This window comes from Phacochoerus africanus, chromosome 16 (genome assembly GCF_016906955.1).
Source record: "Phacochoerus africanus isolate WHEZ1 chromosome 16, ROS_Pafr_v1, whole genome shotgun sequence".
NCBI lineage: Eukaryota > Metazoa > Chordata > Mammalia > Artiodactyla > Suidae > Phacochoerus > Phacochoerus africanus.
The window spans coordinates 40,115,269-40,135,481 of NC_062559.1; the positions used below are offsets into that span (position 1 = coordinate 40,115,269).

The following is a 20,213-nucleotide window of genomic DNA, read 5'->3' on the forward strand; positions in this document are numbered from 1 at the left end:
ATATCATCGGCTAGATGAGGAAATTTATTTGATAATGACATGTTATCGTTGATTAGACATTTAACCATTTGGCATTTATTAAGTGCCCATTGTGCCAGATACTGGAGAATATATTTTGTGGTTAAACCTCATTCAGATGCAGAAGTTCTGGTGCGCTTGTTAAAAATGAAAAGGAAAAATCACTTTACTTTATAATCACACCTCATTTATGGCCTGCTAGAATTAGTTAGCCAAATGGCTGCCGATAAGCTCAAATAGTTTTAACACTGGGTTATTGGGGTCAAAGGTTAAATCCCCATATGGGAGAACTAAACCAGCTCTGTTCTGAGGCCAGACCACATGCTTAGCTCCAGGCAGCCACTCTGTAAAAGTCTGCAATTGATCACAAACTGGGCAAGAGGGCAGGAACAGATTCACCCACCCCACCAACCACATAAGAATAACAACTTAGTGTACAGAGCTGAAGATCACATACTCTAGAATTCTTACCTCTATAGCATCTTTTTCTATCATATATTGAAAAATTACACATGATGTGGGTTATGATCATACACACCTCAAAATGATGATCGATCAACTCAAAATATTCCTGAAGGGGCATAGATCCAGAAAAAGAACATGCAAAATCTTTGATTCCCTGTTTTTCAAAATATTCTTGAAGGCGAATAATAAGCTCATTTGTTATGAGCCAAAGATCCTCAAACTGTTCACTCTGAATACGATATCGTTCTAAAAAGAAAAAATAATTAAAGAGAAAGGGTAATTAACACATAATTACTAGCTGAAACTACATGAATTATCACTAACTCTGACATGAATACCAAAATCAAAGGGACAAAGATTTCTTTTTTGCAATAGAAATATGATTTCTACTGCCTTAGTAGAAGTAATTATACTGCCTTATCGTGATTTTCTGCATCAACAACTTAACTTTTTCAAATTTCATTCCAAAGGTATGTGATCACAGTGGTAAGTTGCAGAGTATGGTCCTTTTGCTACGTATCTTATAAAAAGTTTATCTTATAAAAGTACAATAAAAAGATAAAATTTGGACCCTTCTAAAAAAAAAGCTTTACTCAAAAGTTAAGAAAATACGGAGTTCCTGTTGTGGCACAGTGGAAACGAATCCGACTAGGAACCATGAGGTTGCAGGTTCAATCCCAGGCCTCGCTCACTGGGTTAAGGATCCAGCGTTGCCATGAGCTATGGTGTAGGTCGCAGATGTGGCTTAGATCTGGCGTTGCTGTGGCTATCGTGTAGGCTGGCAGCTACTGCTCCGATTGGACCCCTAGCCTGGGAACCTCCATATGCTGCGGGTGCGGCCCTAAATAGACAAAAAGACAAAAAAAAAAAAGTTAAGAAAATAGCCATTGCAAAAGTACAACCTGGTAACATTAGTTTTTTTCAGAAAATTATGTGAAATAAAATTTAGTCTATAGAAAGCTCCACATTCTGGACACAGTAGCCAGCTTAAATTCCTGTAATCATTATCAAAGTTTTCTATTTTTCTAAAAATTCTTTCATTGAAGAGAAATTTTGCAAAAGACCTTTCTCTAAAAATAAATCTTGGTTTCCTCCACTCCTGGAAACTTCAGTTGGAAGAGAACCAAATTCCTGTTCATCTTCCACCCTAAGGATGGTGATGATGACAATGACAATGATGATGACAGCAGTGGCAATAACTACATACATGATAAAAGCAACAATTATTTGTTGAACAGCAACTATGCACCAAGCACTGTACCTGCAACAACTCCATTTTTTATAAAAAGGAAAACCAGGCACAGAGAATTTCAGAGACTTGCCAAAAGTCACAAAACAAATTAAATGTCAGAGCTAGAATTCATGATATACATCCTTCTTCCCCAACTATCTAAACCCTACCTACTCTTCAGAACATGGCTTCAAACTCACCTACCTGCAAGAAACCATCTGTAGTAGCCTAATAAGTGCCAGGCACTATCTTAAGCGCTTCACATTCACTCCAGTGTTTAAACCTCAATAGCCCCATGGGGGAAATACTGTTATCTTAATTTCACAGAAAATAAATCTAGCCACAGAAGAGTTTAAATAATTTGCAAAGTCATCTAGCCAGTTACCAACAGAGCAGGGACTGGAACTCTAGCTATTAATCCAAAAATTATCTGTCAATTTTAACCACCTCTCAATATTGCATTTCGTTGAATTTATATAGAGACTAGAATGTGTACAGATCACTAGGCACCTAACCACACACAACCATGTACTCTTATTTAAATTTCCAGATGATTATATTCAGTCTCTTCAATGAGATTATAAGCTTTTTGAGATCTGAGTCACCCATTCCATTTAATTCACCATTTATTGAATATCTATCAAGTGCAATTTCATAAAGAAAGAAATTTGGGGAGTACAAAAATTATCTCAGTCTTTTTGCCTAGATCTAGCTAAGGTAGTATATAATACGACATGTGAAACATTTATTTATATCCCCTGTGATACCTTGACAAATTTGATAAATATACTACATCTTTAAATTGGTTTTTAGGACTTCAATCTGTCATCCTCAGATGGAATTCAAGAATATATCTGCTCTCGTTCCCCTAGTCATATTCTTTTCAATTATATAAGGAATAAAAACACTGGGTACTCCTGCCATGGTGCACAACTAACACAATGGTCTTCTCTGCTGTGATATCATTCCCCTTGGGACTTCCCCAGGCTCCCTCCTCCAGTCTTATTCTCGATGTTGGCTTCTCCCTCCTTCAGTCTTATTCTCAATGTTGGCTTCTGCCCTTGGTGCTCATCAGATGTTTTCCTCATTTCTCCTCATCAAAAATAGTGGGCCAAGGTCAGCTATGACAACCTTTATCTTTCTTTGTAAATGTCACTGAAGGTTTAATGCTTTAGAAGAGGAATAAAGATAGCACTCTTGTGTAGGGATGTGAGCTGCCGAGAGACAGAGGGAGAATGCTGATGACAAAGTACAGAAATGCTAGAATCCTCCAAACCAGGGTCTTACCCAAGGGCAGCTTGGAAGCCAACATAGTAAACCCAGGCTGGTATTTATGCGCTCTTTCATTCATTTATTTAACTCAGTAAAAGGTGCTGGGGATAAAAATCATGAATAAGGCAAGAACTTCTGCCTTCAAGAAGCTCACCATGGCCCTGGAAAGATGGAGTGATGGGGAAAAATGGAAATGGCTTCTGCCATCACCAATTCAGGGACAACCCATTAAGGTTAACTTTGCACAGAAGTGTCAGAACTTTCCCCAATATATAAATATTTTCAAGTATATGAAGGCCTGTTACACAGCAGAAGAATTAGACAACAGAAAGGGAGCTGCGAAGGGCACAAGGTACTCTAAGAATTACATAATAATTATAGATATTCACAAAGTTAGCTGCCTTGGGAGGCAGGGAACTATCTCATACTGTGGGAAGTGTTTAAGGTTCTGAGCTCCTTGGTGCTTGCTTTCTTTCTTTCTGGTGGCATCCCTGGTATGCAGAAGTTCCCAAACCAGGGATCAAACACATGCCACAGCAGTGACCCAAGCCAAGGCAGTGACACAATGGGAGCTGCACATTGCAGTGATGCAGGGCCAAGAGGACAGTGAGATGTAGTTGTGACCCCTGGAGTGACAGAGCCAAATGTGATAGTGGCAGGTGCAGGCACATACGTTAGCACTGCCACACTTGACTGTGGCTGCCCTCACTGTGGGCAGCATCTGCAAAGCCACAGAACAAATGGTGGTCATGCTGTCCTCCACAGTGGCCTGCACCAATGCCAAGAGATCCCATAATTTACAAACCTTAAAAGAGATGCACAGAAACAACTGAGATTATTGTGACACATTTTTTTTTGTCTTTTGTCTTTGTTGTTGTTGTTGTTGCTATTTCTTGGGCCGCTCCCACGGCATATGGAGGTTCCCAGGCTAGGGGTCTAATTGGATCCGTAGCCACCAGCCTACGCCAGAGCCACAGCAACGCGGGATCCGAGCCGCGTCTGCAACCTACACCACAGCTCACGGCAACGCCGGATCGTTAACCCACTGAGCAAGGGCAGGGACCGAACCTGCAACCTCATGGTTCCTAGTCGGATTCGTTAACCACTACACCATGACAGGAACTCCGTGACACATTTTTTAAAACAACTATGTCATCTGGCCCAAGATGCGAAAAATACACACATGAAGACACCTGAATGAAATGAAGGAGCAAGCCATGGGGATGTCTGTGGGAAGAGCATTCCCAGCCAAGCAATATGTGAGTGCAAAGGCCCTGAGGCAGAAATGTGCTTTTAGGAACACTAAGGAAGTTAGCATGGCTGAAGCTGAGTGAGTGACTGCTCTGCTGCACTACAGGAAAATACACCAGTTTCTGTTAAATCACCCATGTAGGTAATACAAGATTTTCTTGTAATAAAACATACTATGGTATGTGCCAACAAATTTATCCACCAAAAGTTAGTTTTATTATTTAAATTTTATTAAAAGTTAGAATATTTATTAGAATTTATGACTGGGGAAAACATGGACACCATTTTCAGCAGAATACAAACAATACCCACAAGCTCGGCTGTCCAGGGGCTGAGTTGATGACAAGAAAAGACAAATCCAATTAACACCTATCCTGATGCCTCTTAGGAAGTGCTAGGTTTGGTCCCCATTCACAGTTCACACTGGGGATGGGTGTTATATTAAGAAAAGCAAGGGGTGCTGTGGGCTAGCCAAGAAAGACAGTGGCGCTCAGAACTCTTCCCAGAGAGATGAAGTGTCTTATCTCTGCTGCCTACAGCTGGAGCTCCTTCCTCGCTCCTGGCAGACAGCAAAATCCCTCATCGGACAAAAGTGAAATATGGGTAAGTCGAAACATTTCTCTTTATCTTTTATCAAGATTTGAATTCTCTGAACAGAGGCCCAGGAACTTTCTGACAGACCGCCTCAATCCCCTGTAGTGGGCAAAGACCTCTACTGTCTAAAGATAAAGTAAAAGAGAAACGTCATGTACAATAAATAGGTTCTAAGGAAAGGGACAAATGAGAGAAATGAAATGTAATTCCTTTTATAAAAGAATCATAATGCAACACTATTTTTAATTGATAGTCTCAAGAAGATTCAAGGTAACTCTGCATCTACTCATTCAATTCAAAAGATATTAAGAGATAAGTGCTGGGGAAACCATGACAACATACTAGTCCTAGTCCCCGTCTTAGTAAGAAGGACAGAAAATAGGTAAGTCAATAACAAATAGTTATGTTACTAAAGGACTATAATGCAGATAAAAAAAAGGTACTGTGATAGAAACTAATGGGTAAAACAGTCTTTATATTATTTCATATAATATAGCTAAATAATACTAGCAGTTAAAATTGACCTAGCCCTTACAACGTACCAGGAAATTGCTGTATACATGCTTTTTAGGAATTATCTCATTTGATGCTTACATATTATAACTGCACTATTTTTATTCCTATTTTGTAGATGGAAAAAAAAAAGGCACAGTAATTTATTCAAAGTCATTCAAACAAACTCTGAGCCAGAGCCAGGTTTAAATTATCAATTTGATTCTAGGTCTCACATTCCTAATCATTTTGTGCATAAAGCTTGGACCTTAAGGATGAGAAGAATAGTCCAGGTAGAGGGAGTGGCAAGTTCAAAGGCCACAGAGCAGAAGTCGGACATATACCAGAAACTGAGAGAAGGCCAGAGGGAGGAAGAGAGAGCCTGTAGATGAAACTCGATGTTAGGCCAGGCCAGAACATGCAGGGAGACCTATGGGGTTGGTAAAACTTTGGAAATTATTATAAATGCAAAGGATTTTAAGCTGAAGAGACTTTAATTTGTAATGGTTTGTTTCTTTGTTTTTATTACAAGAGCTGCCAAGTAGAAAACTTGGAATTGGAAAGGGACAACCAATAGTTATGCCCATGATCCAGGTAACAGATGGTGGTGGCATATATAGCAATCAAGGGCATCATATTAGGAAGGAAATCCCCAATTTCTCAGGTCTCAGCCCCAAGCAAACCTTAAAATGTAGTATATTTTTACATCTATGACCAGTAAAAATAAATTAACCAATCTCGATTTCTTCTTTTACACAAAGGGGAAAATAAAACATCCCACACAAAGTTGGTAGGGAGATCATTTATAATGCTATATGGAAAAGGCCTATACAAATATAATTTAACTTTGTATTATAAAATTTAGATAAAGCAGAAATAGACGTTCAAAGTACATTGATTGAAAAAATCAAAAACATTGATACAAAATGTGTGGAGTGAAACAAGTAAAAAATCTAAAGCTCAATATAAAACTTAGCGATAAATAAAATTCTAGATATTTAGCAGGTATTGCTATAGCCTGAATGTTTCTGTCTCTTGAAAATTTCCATGTTAAATCCTAAAACCCTATGAAGTAATATCTGGATATGGGGCCTTGGGGAGGCAATTATGTCATGACGGTGGAGCCCTCATGAATGAGATTAGTGCCCTTATAAAAGGGACCCAAGCAATTTCCTTTTCCCCCTCTGCCATTTGCCAGTGAAATAACCTACATCTATGGACTAGGAAGTAGGCCCTCTCCAGAAACCAAATCTACTGGTGCCACGATCTTGGACTCCCAGCCTCGAGAACCATGGGAAATAAATTTCCGTTGTGTAAAAGCCACCCAGTCTATGGTGTTTTGTATAACAGCCCAAACAGATTAGGATAGTACTCTACTATGAGCAAGTATAATCCATGAATATCACCAAAATAACAAAAATGTAAAAATCATAATAAACATTTAAATAGGTGTGATATTTTCTATAACGTTAAAACCGGGGTCTCTCCAAACAAGATTACTCTACCCAGCAAGGCTCTCGTTCAGACTTGAAGGAGAAATCAAAACCTTCTCAGATAAGCAAAAGCTGAGAGAATTCAGCAGCACTGAACCAGCCTTACAACAAATACTAAAGGAACTTCTATAGGCAGAAAAGAACAAGAGAAGAAGGAAACGAAAAAGAGCAGCAAAAACAAATCCAAAGTAATTAATAAAATGGCAATAAGAACATACATAGCAATAATTACCTTAAATGTCAATGGACTAAATGCCCCAACCAAAAGACAGAGACTGGCTGAATGGATACAAAAACAAGACCCATACATATGCTGTCTTCAAGAGACCCACTTCACTTCTAAGGACACATACAAATTGAAAGTGAGAGAATGGAAGAAAATATTTCATGCAAACGGGGATCAAAAGAAAGCTGGAGTAGCAATACTCATATCAGACAAAATAGACTTTAAAATGAAGAATATTTTCAGGGACAAAGAAGGACATTACATAATGATCAATCCAAGAAGATGTTATAACAATTTTAAATATCTACGCACCCAACACAGGTTCACCACCATATATAAGGCAACTGCTATCAACCTTAAAGGGAGAAATTGACAATAACACAATCATAGTGGGGGACTTTAATACCCCACTTACAGCAATGGACAGATCAACCCGACAGAAAATCAATAAGGAAACACAGGCCCTGAAGGAAGCATTAAACCAGAGGGACTTAATAGATATTTATAGGACATTTCCTCCAAAAGCAACAGAATACACATTCTTCTCAAGTGCACATGGAACATTCTCTAAGATTCACCATATCCTGGGCTACAAATCCAACCTCAGTAACTTTAAGAAAATTGAAATCATACCAAGCTTCTTTTCCGACCACAACGCTATACGACTGGAAATCAACAACAAGAAAAAAACTGCAAAAAACACAAACACGTGGAGACTCAACAACATGCCACTAAACAACCAATGGATCACTGAAGAAATCAAAGAGGAAATTAAAAATACCTGGCAGCAATGACAACGAAGATACGACACTCCAAAACCTATGGGATGCAGCAAACCCGTGCTAAGAGGAAAGTTTATAGCAACACAAGCCCACCTCAGGAAACAAGAAAAAGCCCAAATAAACAAGCTAACTTGACATCTAAAGCAGCTCGAGAGAGAAGAATAGACAAGACCTAAAGGGAGTGGAAGGAAAGAAATCATAAAGATCAGAGCAGAAATCAATGAAATAGAAACAAGGAAAACCACAGAAAAGATCAATGAAACGAAAAGCTGGTTCTTTGAAAAGATCAACAAAATTGATCAACCCCTAGCCAGACTTATCAAGCAAAAAAGACAGAGGACTCACATCAATAAAAGTAGAAATGAAAAAGGAGAAGTAACAACGGACACCACAGAAATACAAAGGATCCTAAGAGACTACTATACGCAACTATATGCCAATAAAATGGAAAACCTAGAAGAAATGGACAAATTCTTAGAAAAGTACAATCTTCCAAGACTAAACCAAGATGAAATAGAAAAGACGAATGGACCCATCACAAGAACTGAAATTGAAACTGTGATTAAAAACCTTCCAACAAACAAAAGTCCAGGACCAGATGGCTTCACAGGCAAATTCTATCAAACATTTAGAGAAGACCTAACACCTCTCCTTCTGAAACTATTTCAAAAAATTGCAGAAGAAGGGATATCCCCAAACTCATTCTATGAGGCCACCGTCACCCTGGTACCAAAACCAGACAAAGACTCCACAAAAAAGAAAACTACAGGCCAATATCACTGATGAACATCGATGCAAAAATCCTCAACAAAACACTAGCAAACCGCATCCAACAATACATTAAAAGGATTGTACATCATGATCAAGTGGGATTTATCCCAGGGATGCAAGGGTTCTTCAATATCCGCAAATCCATCAGTGTGATACACCACATTAACAAACTGAAGAATCAAAACCATATGATCCTCTCAATAGACACAGAAAAAGCCTTTGACAAAATCCAACACCCATTTCTGAGAAAAACCCTTCCGAACGTGGGCATAACGGGAACCTACCTCAACATGATAAAGGCCATATACGACAAACCCACAGCAAACATCATTCTCAATGGTGAAAAGCTGAAAGAATTCCCGCTGAGATCAGGAACAAGACAAGGATGTCCGCTCTCGCCACTACTCTTCAACATACTTCTGGAAGTCCTAGCCACAGCAATCAGAGAAGTAAAAGAAATAAAAGGAATCCAAATTGGAAAGGAAGAAGTAAAACTATCGCTCTTTGAAGATGACATGATACTATACCTACAGAATCCTAAAGACTCTACCAGAAAACTGTTAGAGCTCATCCACGAATTTGGCAAAGTTACAGGATACAAAATCAATACACAGAAATCGATAGCGTTTCTATATACTAACAATGAAAGAGCAGAAAAGGAAATTAGGGAACAAATCCCGTTTACCATCGCATCCAAGAGAATAAAATACCTAGGAGTAAAACCTACCTAAAGAAACAAAAGACCTGTACTCTGAAAACTACAAGCCACTGATGAAAGAAATCAAAGATGACACAAATAGATGAAAGATATACCATGCTCGTGGATCGGAAGAGTTAATATTATCAAAATGACTATACTACCCAAGGCAATCCACAGATTCAATGCAATCCCTATCAAATCACCAAGGACATTTTTCACAGAACTTGAACAAAATATTTTAAAGTTTGTTTGGAAGCACAAAAGACCCAGAATAGCCAAAGACATCCTGAAAAAGAAAAATGGAGCTGGAGGAATCAGGCGCCCGCACTTCAGACTATACTACAAAGCAACAGTCGTCAAAACTGCATGGTACTGGCACAAAGACAGACATATAGATCAGTGGAACAGGACAGAAAGCCCAGAATTCAACCCATGCACTTACAGCCGACTCATCCATGACAAAGGAAGCAAGACTATACAATGGAGAAAGGACAGCTTGTTCAATAAGTGGTGCTGGGAAAACTGGACAGCCACATGGAAAAGAATGAAATTAGAACACTCCCTAACACCACACACAAAAATATACTCCAAATGGATTAAAGACCTAGATATAAGACCAGACACTATCAAACTCCTAGAGGAAAACATAGGCCAAACACTCTCTGACATAAACGATAGCAACATCTTCTCAGATCCACCTCTTAAGAGTATTGACAATAAAAAGAAAAATAAACAAATGGGACCTACTCAAACTTCAAAGTTTCTGCACAGCAAAGGAAACCCTAAACAACACAAAAAGACAACCCACAGAATGGGAGAAAATCTTTGCAAATGAGTCGACTGACAAGGGATTACTCTCCAAAATTTATAAACAACTTCTGCAGCTCCATACCAAAAAAACAAACAACCCCATCCAAAAATGGGCGGAAGATCTAAACAGACAGTTCTCCAAAGAAGATATACAGATGGCCCAGAAACGCATGAAAAGATGTTCATTGTCACTCATTATTAGAGAAATGCAAATCAAAACCACGATGAGGTACCACCTTACATCAGCCAGAAGGGCCATCATCCAAAAGTCTACAAACAATAAGTGCTGGAGAGGGTGTGGAGAAAAAGGAACCCTAGTACACTGTTGGTGGGATTGTAAATTGGTGCAACCACTGTGGAAAGCAGTATGGAGATTCCTCAGAAAACTAAACATAGAACTACCATTTGATCCAGCAATCCCACTCCTGGGCATCTATCCAGAAAAAAACATGACTCGCAAAGACACATGTATTCCGATGTTCACTGCAGCACTATTTACAACAGCCAAGACATGGAAACAACCTAAATGTCCATTGACAGAGGAATGGATCCAGAAGATGTGGGACATATACACAATGGAATATTACTCAGCCATCAAAAAGAACAAAATACCAGCATTCTTAGCAACATGGATGGACCTAGAAACTATCATGCTAAGTGAAGTCAGCCATACAATGAGACACCAACATCAAATGCTTTCACTGACATGTGGAATCTGAAAAAAGGCCAGACAGAACTTCTTTGTAGAACAGATGCTGACTCACAGATATTGAAAAACTTATGGTCTCCAGAGGAGACAGTTTGGGGGGTAGGGGGATGTGCTTGGGCTGTGGGATGGAAATCCTGTGAAATCAGACTGTTATGATCATTATACAACTACAGATGTGATAAATTCATTTGAGTAATAAAAAAAAATGAAAAAAAAATAAAATAAAAAAAATAAAACCGTGGTCTCAATTATTTTCTTATTTTCATCAACACATGCAAGTAAAAAAAAATTTTTAAGTAAAAAAATTTACTATCAGACTTTGGATATAGAAATAGAAACACAAAACCTGCAAGGTGAATTTTTTTCAGAGTACCAGAAATCAACAAGAATCAAGGAGTCAAAGATACGTACGGTATTATTTTGATTATTAAGCATTTTCTCAATACTAGTATTCCAAGATTGTTAACATTGCCCTGGAGATTTTCCAGAGTATACATTTCATGGAAAGGAGAAATGAAAATTTGTATTTATAATATAACATGAAAGAAGAAAGTTGTATTTTAAAATACACCCTTACAATATTGGTAATTAAAATAGCTGCCAAAAGAAATGTTCAATACATTTTTTTTTATCTCTTTTCCTTTGCATCTCATAATAGCAGCTCAGTGGAAATAACCATTTCAGCTTCCAAATGAAATAAATTTGGATGATTGGAGCCCAATGAATTGCCATTCTACCCTAGTACAAATGGAGAAAATAATATATTTAACTAAGCAGGGAACAAAAACGCATAACGTCAGTCTCTATTCATTTCAGAACATCTGAAGTTCATCAATATAAATAACGCTTGTATTCATATCATAAACAAAGCATCAATATAATTTATGCTCTTTGGAAATTTAAAAATGTGAGATGGAAAAGCAGATGAATACTTTTAAACCAAAATTTGGAAGAAATTTTAAATAATATTAGCAGATACTAGTATAATATTCTAAACATACAAACTTTTTAATATTAGTAGAAACTATGGATGGTTTCTCTAAATTTACTTTCAAAAGGCTTTTTCCAACTTAGATTTACACAATATTCCCATTGTTCTTTGATAATATTTCTAAGAAGTTCTAAGATAAATATTAACAGTAATATTATATTGATGAATCACTATACATATTAAAGCATTCACAGTGGCATGAGGTGGGTGTCAGGTGACTTTTAGATTTGATCTTTACACTTGTCCCTAAATTTTTTGGCTTCATTAAAGGACTACTCTATGAACCTCCAGGCACAGAAGAAAATTTACTGATCTCTAAAAACCCCATGCTTTATTAAGCGTCTGAAGACACCTTTTCCTTTCTGGAATGCCCTCTACCTAATAATCTCTTATCATTTCTCAAGATCCTTATATAAAATCTCTTATGGAGCCTCATTCCTTTGAACTCCAGTACCAGCTAAAGCATGCTTCTATAAGCACGTTAAGCATTCTTTTTTTGAGGGGTGGGGGCAATGCCCATAGCATATGGAAATTCCCAGGCTAGGGGTCAAATCAGAGCTACAGCTGCCGGCATACACCACAGTCACAGCAACGCCAGATCCTTAACCCACTGAGCGAGGCCAGGGATGGAACCTGCATCCTTATGGATACTAGTAAGGTTCTTAACCCACTGAGCCATAACAGGAACTCCACATTAAGCATCCTATTATCAGTTCCCTAATTGTTTGTCTCTCCCTTTTATCCAGGAGCTCTATGATAGCCACTACAGTCTTTATATCTAATAAAGCCTGCTGAATGAAAAATGAACAAAGGTGCATGGTCTACCTAGCTGGAGTAGAGCAAGACTCTCACTTCCCTTGTTCTGAAGTTTTTTTTTTGTTTAATACAGTCCAAGATCACATGTGCTTTCCTTTGGCATTTGTAAAACCAAAGGCTTTTTCAAGGCACAAGCCTTATTCCCAAATATGACAATTCTTTCATTATATCTGAAAGCAAAATAATCAAAATGGATAAGCAAAGAATTTTTAAATTTGAACTTATTAAATTCAATCACTCTTTCTAGCATGTTAAAATCTTTAAGGATATGGAAATGTTGGGTATATTAGTTATGCTTTCCATTTTCCAAAGGTCTATCTGAGGCAACATAAATTTGCTATTTGCAATTGCTTAGCTCTACTTGTGAAACCGAAAGGATATGTTTACTCAGCATTCATTGCTAATTACCAATTTAACGGGGTACAGAATTCTAAGCTGAAAATCATTTCCTTCAGATCATAAGGAAAATTTTTCCATTGTTCTCTAGCATCTAATGATTTTGATGAAAAGTTAAATATCTTCTTGATTCATATACCTTGAGTAGGTTGTTTTTTCCTTTCTAATCTTTGAGGATATGCTCTGGATATTAGTGCTCTAAAATTTCACAATAATACATCTAGATTTGCTCATTTTTCTCATTCATTGTGCTAACATCAAACAGGCTCTTCCAATATCCACAGCTAAGACACTTCATTTTCTAGAAATCCTTGTCTGCAATGTTTTTCTCTCCATTTTCATACCCCCTGCCCCCGCAATTGCACCCCTGGTCTGATGGGCTTGTCATCAAAATCTGCAGTCCCTCTGAACTCTTGACATCAACATCTCATTCATTCTCTGACCACCATCTTTTTTTTGGTTCTTCTAGTTCACCTTCTCTATAGGTCCTACTAGTTCACTTTTCTTCAACCTTGTAATCCATTTCTTCAACCTTGTAACCTGTTAATTTTTCACCATGGGTCAGTTTTCTCTAATCATTATTTCTCTTAGCTTAGATTTGATAGTCCATTATTACAATCATTCTCATAAAAACATTTTATCTGTAAGTCTGTTTCAAAACCCCAGCCCTGACTTTAGTTGCTTGGATACTGATAAACAAATTACTGCCGGAGGAAATAATATAAGAATGACTGGTTTCATCTTAAAATTCAAGATCTCAGACTTCAAGTGGGAACTCAACATTGCCTTATTTTTCACAAGTTCGCTTTCTTGTTCTCTAATACACCAATGTCATTCATACCTTTTTTTTTTTTTTTTTAATTTAGACATCATCCAAGCTCCCTTATCTTTTCATCAACGAATCCACAAAATCTCCCTGGACCTACATCTAATTCCTTCAGATACAGTAAAGTTACGGAGACCTGTCCTACAATTCTCCTCACTTTCCAGGCTCTGCATCCCACCCCCTCTCTCCTCAGGGAATTCATTGCTTCGGGACTCTGGATCATCAGCCTCTCCCACTAACTCAATCATTTCAATTGATATTCACACATGTTCTAATTTAGCTCATCTAAAAAACAAAACAAAACCCTCAACTCCTTCCAGCTATATTTTACTTCTGAATTACTGGGTGTGGTTGTCCAATTCTTACTGAAAATGCTAAATACTAACTTATAATATTAGACACTATAAATTTATCCTTGGATTAAGCTACAGCTTAGACTGCACTGTTTTGGGCTCAGATAGAACTATATTTAGTAAGTTGAGTTTTTTCATTATTTTTAAAGCTGTATGAAATTTACTACTCATAAATTCTACTTACATTAGTATAACAATTGAAACTATAAAAAAAAGCTATAAAGACATTATTCAAGAAGTTATCTTTGGGATGTTCAAAAAAGAAATTTCATCCTGAACTCAGCGTCAGTAAAGGCAATGCGTCTCCTAAACTGACTTGATTTGATCTTCTGAACATTCTGAAAATTATTTTTAGGCTGCTAGCACTTTATCCATTGTACAGTATATATTTCTGGGTATTAAATTCTTTGTTATTTTTAGGCTGCTAGCACCTTATCCATTGTACGGTATATATTTCTGGGTATTAATCTTATTCCTTTTCTTTTCTGGCCATGGCCTCAACATATGGAAGGACCCAGAACACAGATCAAATCCATGCCACAGCAGCGATCCAGGCCACTGCAGTGACAATGCCAGGTCCTTAACCCACTGTGCTACAAGGTGACTCCCTTATTCTTATCTTTATTAATTTCCTGCTTTTATTTTTTCTCTCTGTTCCTTCAACTGTTTACTTCCTCCTTTCATGTTCTGGAAACTTTTGTAATTTTATACATATATTTTTTAAATCCTTTAAGAAACAAGTGGAATAAGGCAAGGTACAAATAGATAAAGGAGAGAAAAAGATAAAAATAGATATAGAAGAAAGATCAAGAAAACTATAGAGACAGAAAGTGGCAGGAAGAAGGAGAGAGAAAGAGGTAGCAGTTTTTGCTGTGTGAGGCAGTAAGTCACAGTGTGGATCTGGATCTTAAGAAAGTGGCATGGCAGGAATATATACATATTTAGGCAATAGCGTATGTCTTACGGGATCCCACCGTACTGAATCAGTGAAAATATTCTATGTAGAAATATTTTATAACTCTTATTATAAAAATATTTGATCTCATAAAATGTGAACTTCTGGTTTTTAACAACTTATTGGGTATCATTGATATGCAAATATATATATATTTAATGTATATAACTTGATGAATTTGGACATATGCATACACATGTAAAACTATTATTACAACCAAGGTAATATACATATCCATTACTTGTCTTATTATTTTCTTTTTTTTTGTTTTTTGTCTTTTGAGGGCCACACCCGCGGCATGTGGAGGTTCCCAGGCTAGGGGTCTAATCGGAGCTACTGCTGCCAGCCTACGCCAGAGCCACAGCAATGCAGGATCTGAGAGGCATCTGCGACCTGCACCACAGCTCGTGGCAACACTGGATCCTTAACCCACTGACTAAGGCCAGGGATTGAACCTTCAACCTCATGGTTCTTAGTCGGATTCGTTAACCACTGAGCTACAGCAGGAACTCCCAACAAGCTATCTTGAAAAAATTATTGTAATAATCAATTCAAAGTTGTGAGAAATGCACAAATTATTTTCAGTTTAGGTCTGTGGAAATCATTTTTAGAAATTTCGCTAGAGTATTTTTCCTAAATACTTTTATCTTTAATTTTTTTTTTTAGAATTCAATAATAAACTCTTAATTTCACTGAATCATTACTCTACTTTCTGAAATTAAAAACCTATTCATCTACCCAGATAATGTGACTGGATATCTGAGACAATGAGCTTAATTCACTTTTCTTTGTCTGCTCTGGCTGATCTACACCAAACTGAACTGAAATTACCATATAGCACACTTCAAGACTGGCTGATTATCAAGAAAGTTTTAAAACCCACAGAAAATACCATGCAAGGGAGTTCCCATTGTGGCACAGTGGTTAACGAATCCGACTAGGAACCATGAGGTTGCAGGTTCGATCCCTGGCCTTGCTCAGTGGGTTAAGGATCCAGTGTTGCTGTGAGCTGTGGTGTAATTCACAGACGTGGCTCGTATCTGGCTTGCTGTGGCTGCGGTGTAGGCTGGCAGCTGTATCTCTGATTAGCCCCTTAGCCTGGGAACCTCCATATGCCGAGGGTGTGGCCCTAAAAAAACGAAAGACAAAAAAAAAAAGAAGAAAATACCATGCAAGGTCTAAGGACAACTTTATATGATGTATGTAGCATTTGACTATTTACTAGGGAAAAAATACGGGTTCTTTCGTAGGGCTTTTCTGTCCATCGAGATTTCTAGACTAAAGGCTGTGTGCCTTTCATAAAAAAGAAGAATGTCATAGATTGGACACAAATTACTTCACTTCTTTCTTGGAGATATATATATATATACACTCTAATAGAGCAGAGAGGAGCACCAATATTTGTCTCAGTTCCAGAAAACTGTACTTTCTTCATATCTACTTCCCTTCATCTCCAAGGGTATTTCCTAGGTTGAATTCTAGGTGTCACTGAAGCCAAAAAACCATCAGGGAAGTGTAATAACTGCCCTTCAGGTTTCAGTTTATACAGTTCATTTGGTTCCTTATTTAAAAGATTCTGTCGTATTCCATTGTTTAGTCTGTTTGCCCACACTATAGCTGTGCCAAGGCATTCATTGCCACATATTAAGATGAATGTGAATAAATCAGTTATACACCTGGATATTTGGTGAAATTTAGATAACGATAAAATAATTGTGGGCAACAGCAATGTTCGAAGAGTTACTTTATCTAAAAAGCAACAAATATCATGCACTAGAACATAAATATCCCCATTTGCACAAAGAATAACTTTTTGCCCTTTTAAAATGTCCTCAATTGCAAATTCATCATACAGTATCATCAACTGAAATCAAACAGATGTGTACAATTTCCCAAAGAAATGTTGGCAACAATATTTTAGTAAAACTAAGGAGAACAGTTTAACAAAGAGAGATATTTGAAAAGAAAATGATTCCATCATCCGACTGAAGATTAAAGCTAATCAAAACAAAATGGTGCCAATGTAAAGAAAACTACAATCATTACCAGTCACAAAAAACCACCAAAAAGTACAGAAATCTCTTGTTTTCTCAGAATTATCTTTGATTTTTGATTTTTGTGTCTTACTCTATAATTTCTAGTTATATCCAAGTCTATTTCACCAGTCACCAATCTACATATTCCAGAAACTGCTACGATTTTAACCACAGAAACATCATCATAGTTTCTAAAATAAGGATGTATATATGTTCCTCCGGTTAACATCTTCATTTTTCAAAAATAATTCCTTATTTTACTATATATTCTAATTATAAAATAAATAACCAACTAAAACTGCAAATGCATAAAATAGAAAGTGAAAACCCACTGTAAAAATCACAGAGATTTTAAAAATTGGAGTGTACTAGGACTTTATACATACATATGTGCGTGTGTGTGCATGTGTGTGTGTGTGTATACACACATATTCATTCCTTTAATACCCTTAGTGTACCTAAAATTTGTTTTTAAAAAACTTCCTTTCTTAATAGTTTGATTTATATCTAAGAAAGTGTATAAAATTCAGTGAGCTTAGTAGCTTCATTATCTATATACATCAGAAGTCACTTTCAGAGTGAATAGTTTCAAGTATTATTATCACATGAAGCAACCAAATCAATAAAGCATATTTAAATCTGAAATTCAAACTTGACTATACAATTACTACTTTTCATTCTATTGAAATTAGTCTCAGTAAAAGTTATTCACTTTCATCTTTGCCAGTGTCAAAAAAGAGGATATAAGAATATATACACACAAAAATTAACTCTAGCTTCTAGTAATTCCTAAAACCTAGTTCACCATATACTTATCTCAAAAGATTTTACAATGTTTAAAATTCATGTCTCAAACTCTCCTCATCCCCCAAACCAAAGCTACATATCTCTAATAAAATGGGATCTGATTTTCCTAATATAATGGCTCTTCAATATTTACCAAACATCACCCTTGCAGAAATCCTTGATGTGGCAATGGTCTGCAATACAATGTTCTTAATAGAAATTTTCAAAAGCAATAATACCGTGGTTTTACTTACGAGAGGTTTTGGAAGCAAGAAGAGTAACTCGGGAACCTCCTAAGAAGCGAAAGCCCATTACATTCACCTGATCATCTTCTGACTGACTGGCAAAGCCTACAAGGAAAAGAAAATCACCTTATATAACCACAAGGCTAAACACTTAATGAAATAGGAAGCTTAGTTGACAATGAGTATTTTTGGGGTCACTATTCATGTTTCAAGCCCACGTATGAACTATATTATATTAACTGATTTCCACAGTTATCTCCAATTGCTAAAATTTCTGCCCCACAAGAACATAGTGAAATCATTTCATTTCCTTTCTTCTACTAACTCATTCTAGGTCTGAGGCAGGAATTGCACAAGATGAACCTAGAGCTTTGTCACACCAGAAAGCAAGGAAACTGTCAGTGACTAGTAGAGCTGATGAAAAGTACGAGGGAAACTGAAGAGACTGCTGCTGGTCAGAGATGAAAATATTTGAGTATCGAAAAACACAATAACAGCAATAGAATAAAATATCAAATATATTTAAAGGCATGTATTCATATTGATACTAAAGACAAAATAAAAAAGCCAAATACTCACTATTGAAGAACCCTAGAGAATCATCTCATTATTTTAAAAATCAATAATAGAGACAAAGAACCAATCATTCATCTTGATGATCCTACTTAAATTGTACCACATTATTTACAATAGCAAATAAGAGAAAGGTTCTCTGTGTAGAAATATTATAGCTAAAAATTAAAGAAATCTTGAAAGAATAGAATACCAACATTTTTCAACTTCCAATAAATTAATGAATCTTAGCATTACTATCAATAGCTATTACAACCACAAAAAAAGACACAGATATTATGTACCCTCCTCTGAAAGTATATATCACCATTCATAGAGTAGTGTGGCCAAAACAATCAGTCTTGACTCTATTAGATCTAGATGCAATTTACATGAAAAGAGAAAATATTAAACAAAATCACAGAGATATAGGAGTTCCCATTGTGGCACAGTGGAAATGAATCCAACTACTCACCATGAGGTTGTGGGTTTGATCCCTGGCCTCACTCAGTGGGTTGGAGATCCAGCGTTGCCGTGAGCTGTGGTGTAGGTCACAGACACAGCTCGGATCCCACATTGCTGTGGCTGTGGTATAGGCCAGCAGCTGATTGGACCCCTAGCCTAGGAACCCCCATATGCTGTTGGTGAGGCCCTAAGATAAAAAAAATTTTTTAAAAAGTCACAGAGATATAATTAGAAAAATTCAGAGTATGGGAACTCACAGGAAAAATAATTTTCAACTCTTCAACAAATAAACTACAAATTAAAAAGGAGATAACCTAGAGAAGGAGATACCAAAATTCATATAAAAAATTACAATAAGTGAACCGTAATTGAATCCTGACTCAAAAAAAAAGAAAGTAAATAAATAAAAATTACAACATTGGAGAACTTACCCTGGACCAAGATTGAAAAACTGGGGCCAAATTTACCCTCCCATCTTAAACAACTAAGAAATGGAATAAAATATATGAAATATTTTTTAAGAAACTGAAAATCAGAAAACAAACAACAATCATCTCTGACAAACGAGAAACAAATAAAGTGATTCATATGATTGCCCCAGCTTACCACTTAGAGAAAATTTTCAAACCATAACACAGGGAGGGGGAGCCCAGGAGCTACCCAGCATTCTCCTCAAGTCAAGGAGATAGAGTTGGGAATCTAGGAAGGTCAACGTGGCAAAAACTCCCAAGGCAGAGAGAGGACAGAGCTATGGAGAAAGAATTCTGGAGACCTGCAAAGTCCCCTTTGAGTACTCAGCGAAATACTAATCAGTATATGACGCTGAGGAAACCATGAAAGACTGGGAAAGAACCAGCCAAAAAAGATTACAAGGAATAATCCGTAAGCCCATACAAGGCCAGGGATAATCCTTATTCTCAGGGGCCAGAATATAAACCATCATAATTCAAAAGGAACCAGGTAAAACACATAGAAGAG

General features: G+C 36.9%; 1 protein-coding gene across 10 annotated transcripts in view; it reads right to left on the reverse strand.

Moving 5' to 3' along the window:
- Positions 1-20,213, reverse strand: part of BBS9 (Bardet-Biedl syndrome 9) — a 728,255-nt gene that overhangs the window by 475,781 nt on the left and 232,261 nt on the right. For all 10 annotated transcript variants that reach the window (XR_007132618.1, XR_007132616.1, XR_007132617.1 and 7 more), the window contains 2 exons: positions 18,228-18,323; positions 557-729 (listed from right to left, as the gene is read on the reverse strand). Coding sequence is in view for 4 of the 10 variants with exons in the window: in XM_047763266.1 (XP_047619222.1) it covers positions 557-729; positions 18,228-18,323 (269 nt within the window). In the remaining 6 variants the exon portion in view is untranslated. The remainder of the gene's footprint in view (positions 1-556; positions 730-18,227; positions 18,324-20,213) is intronic.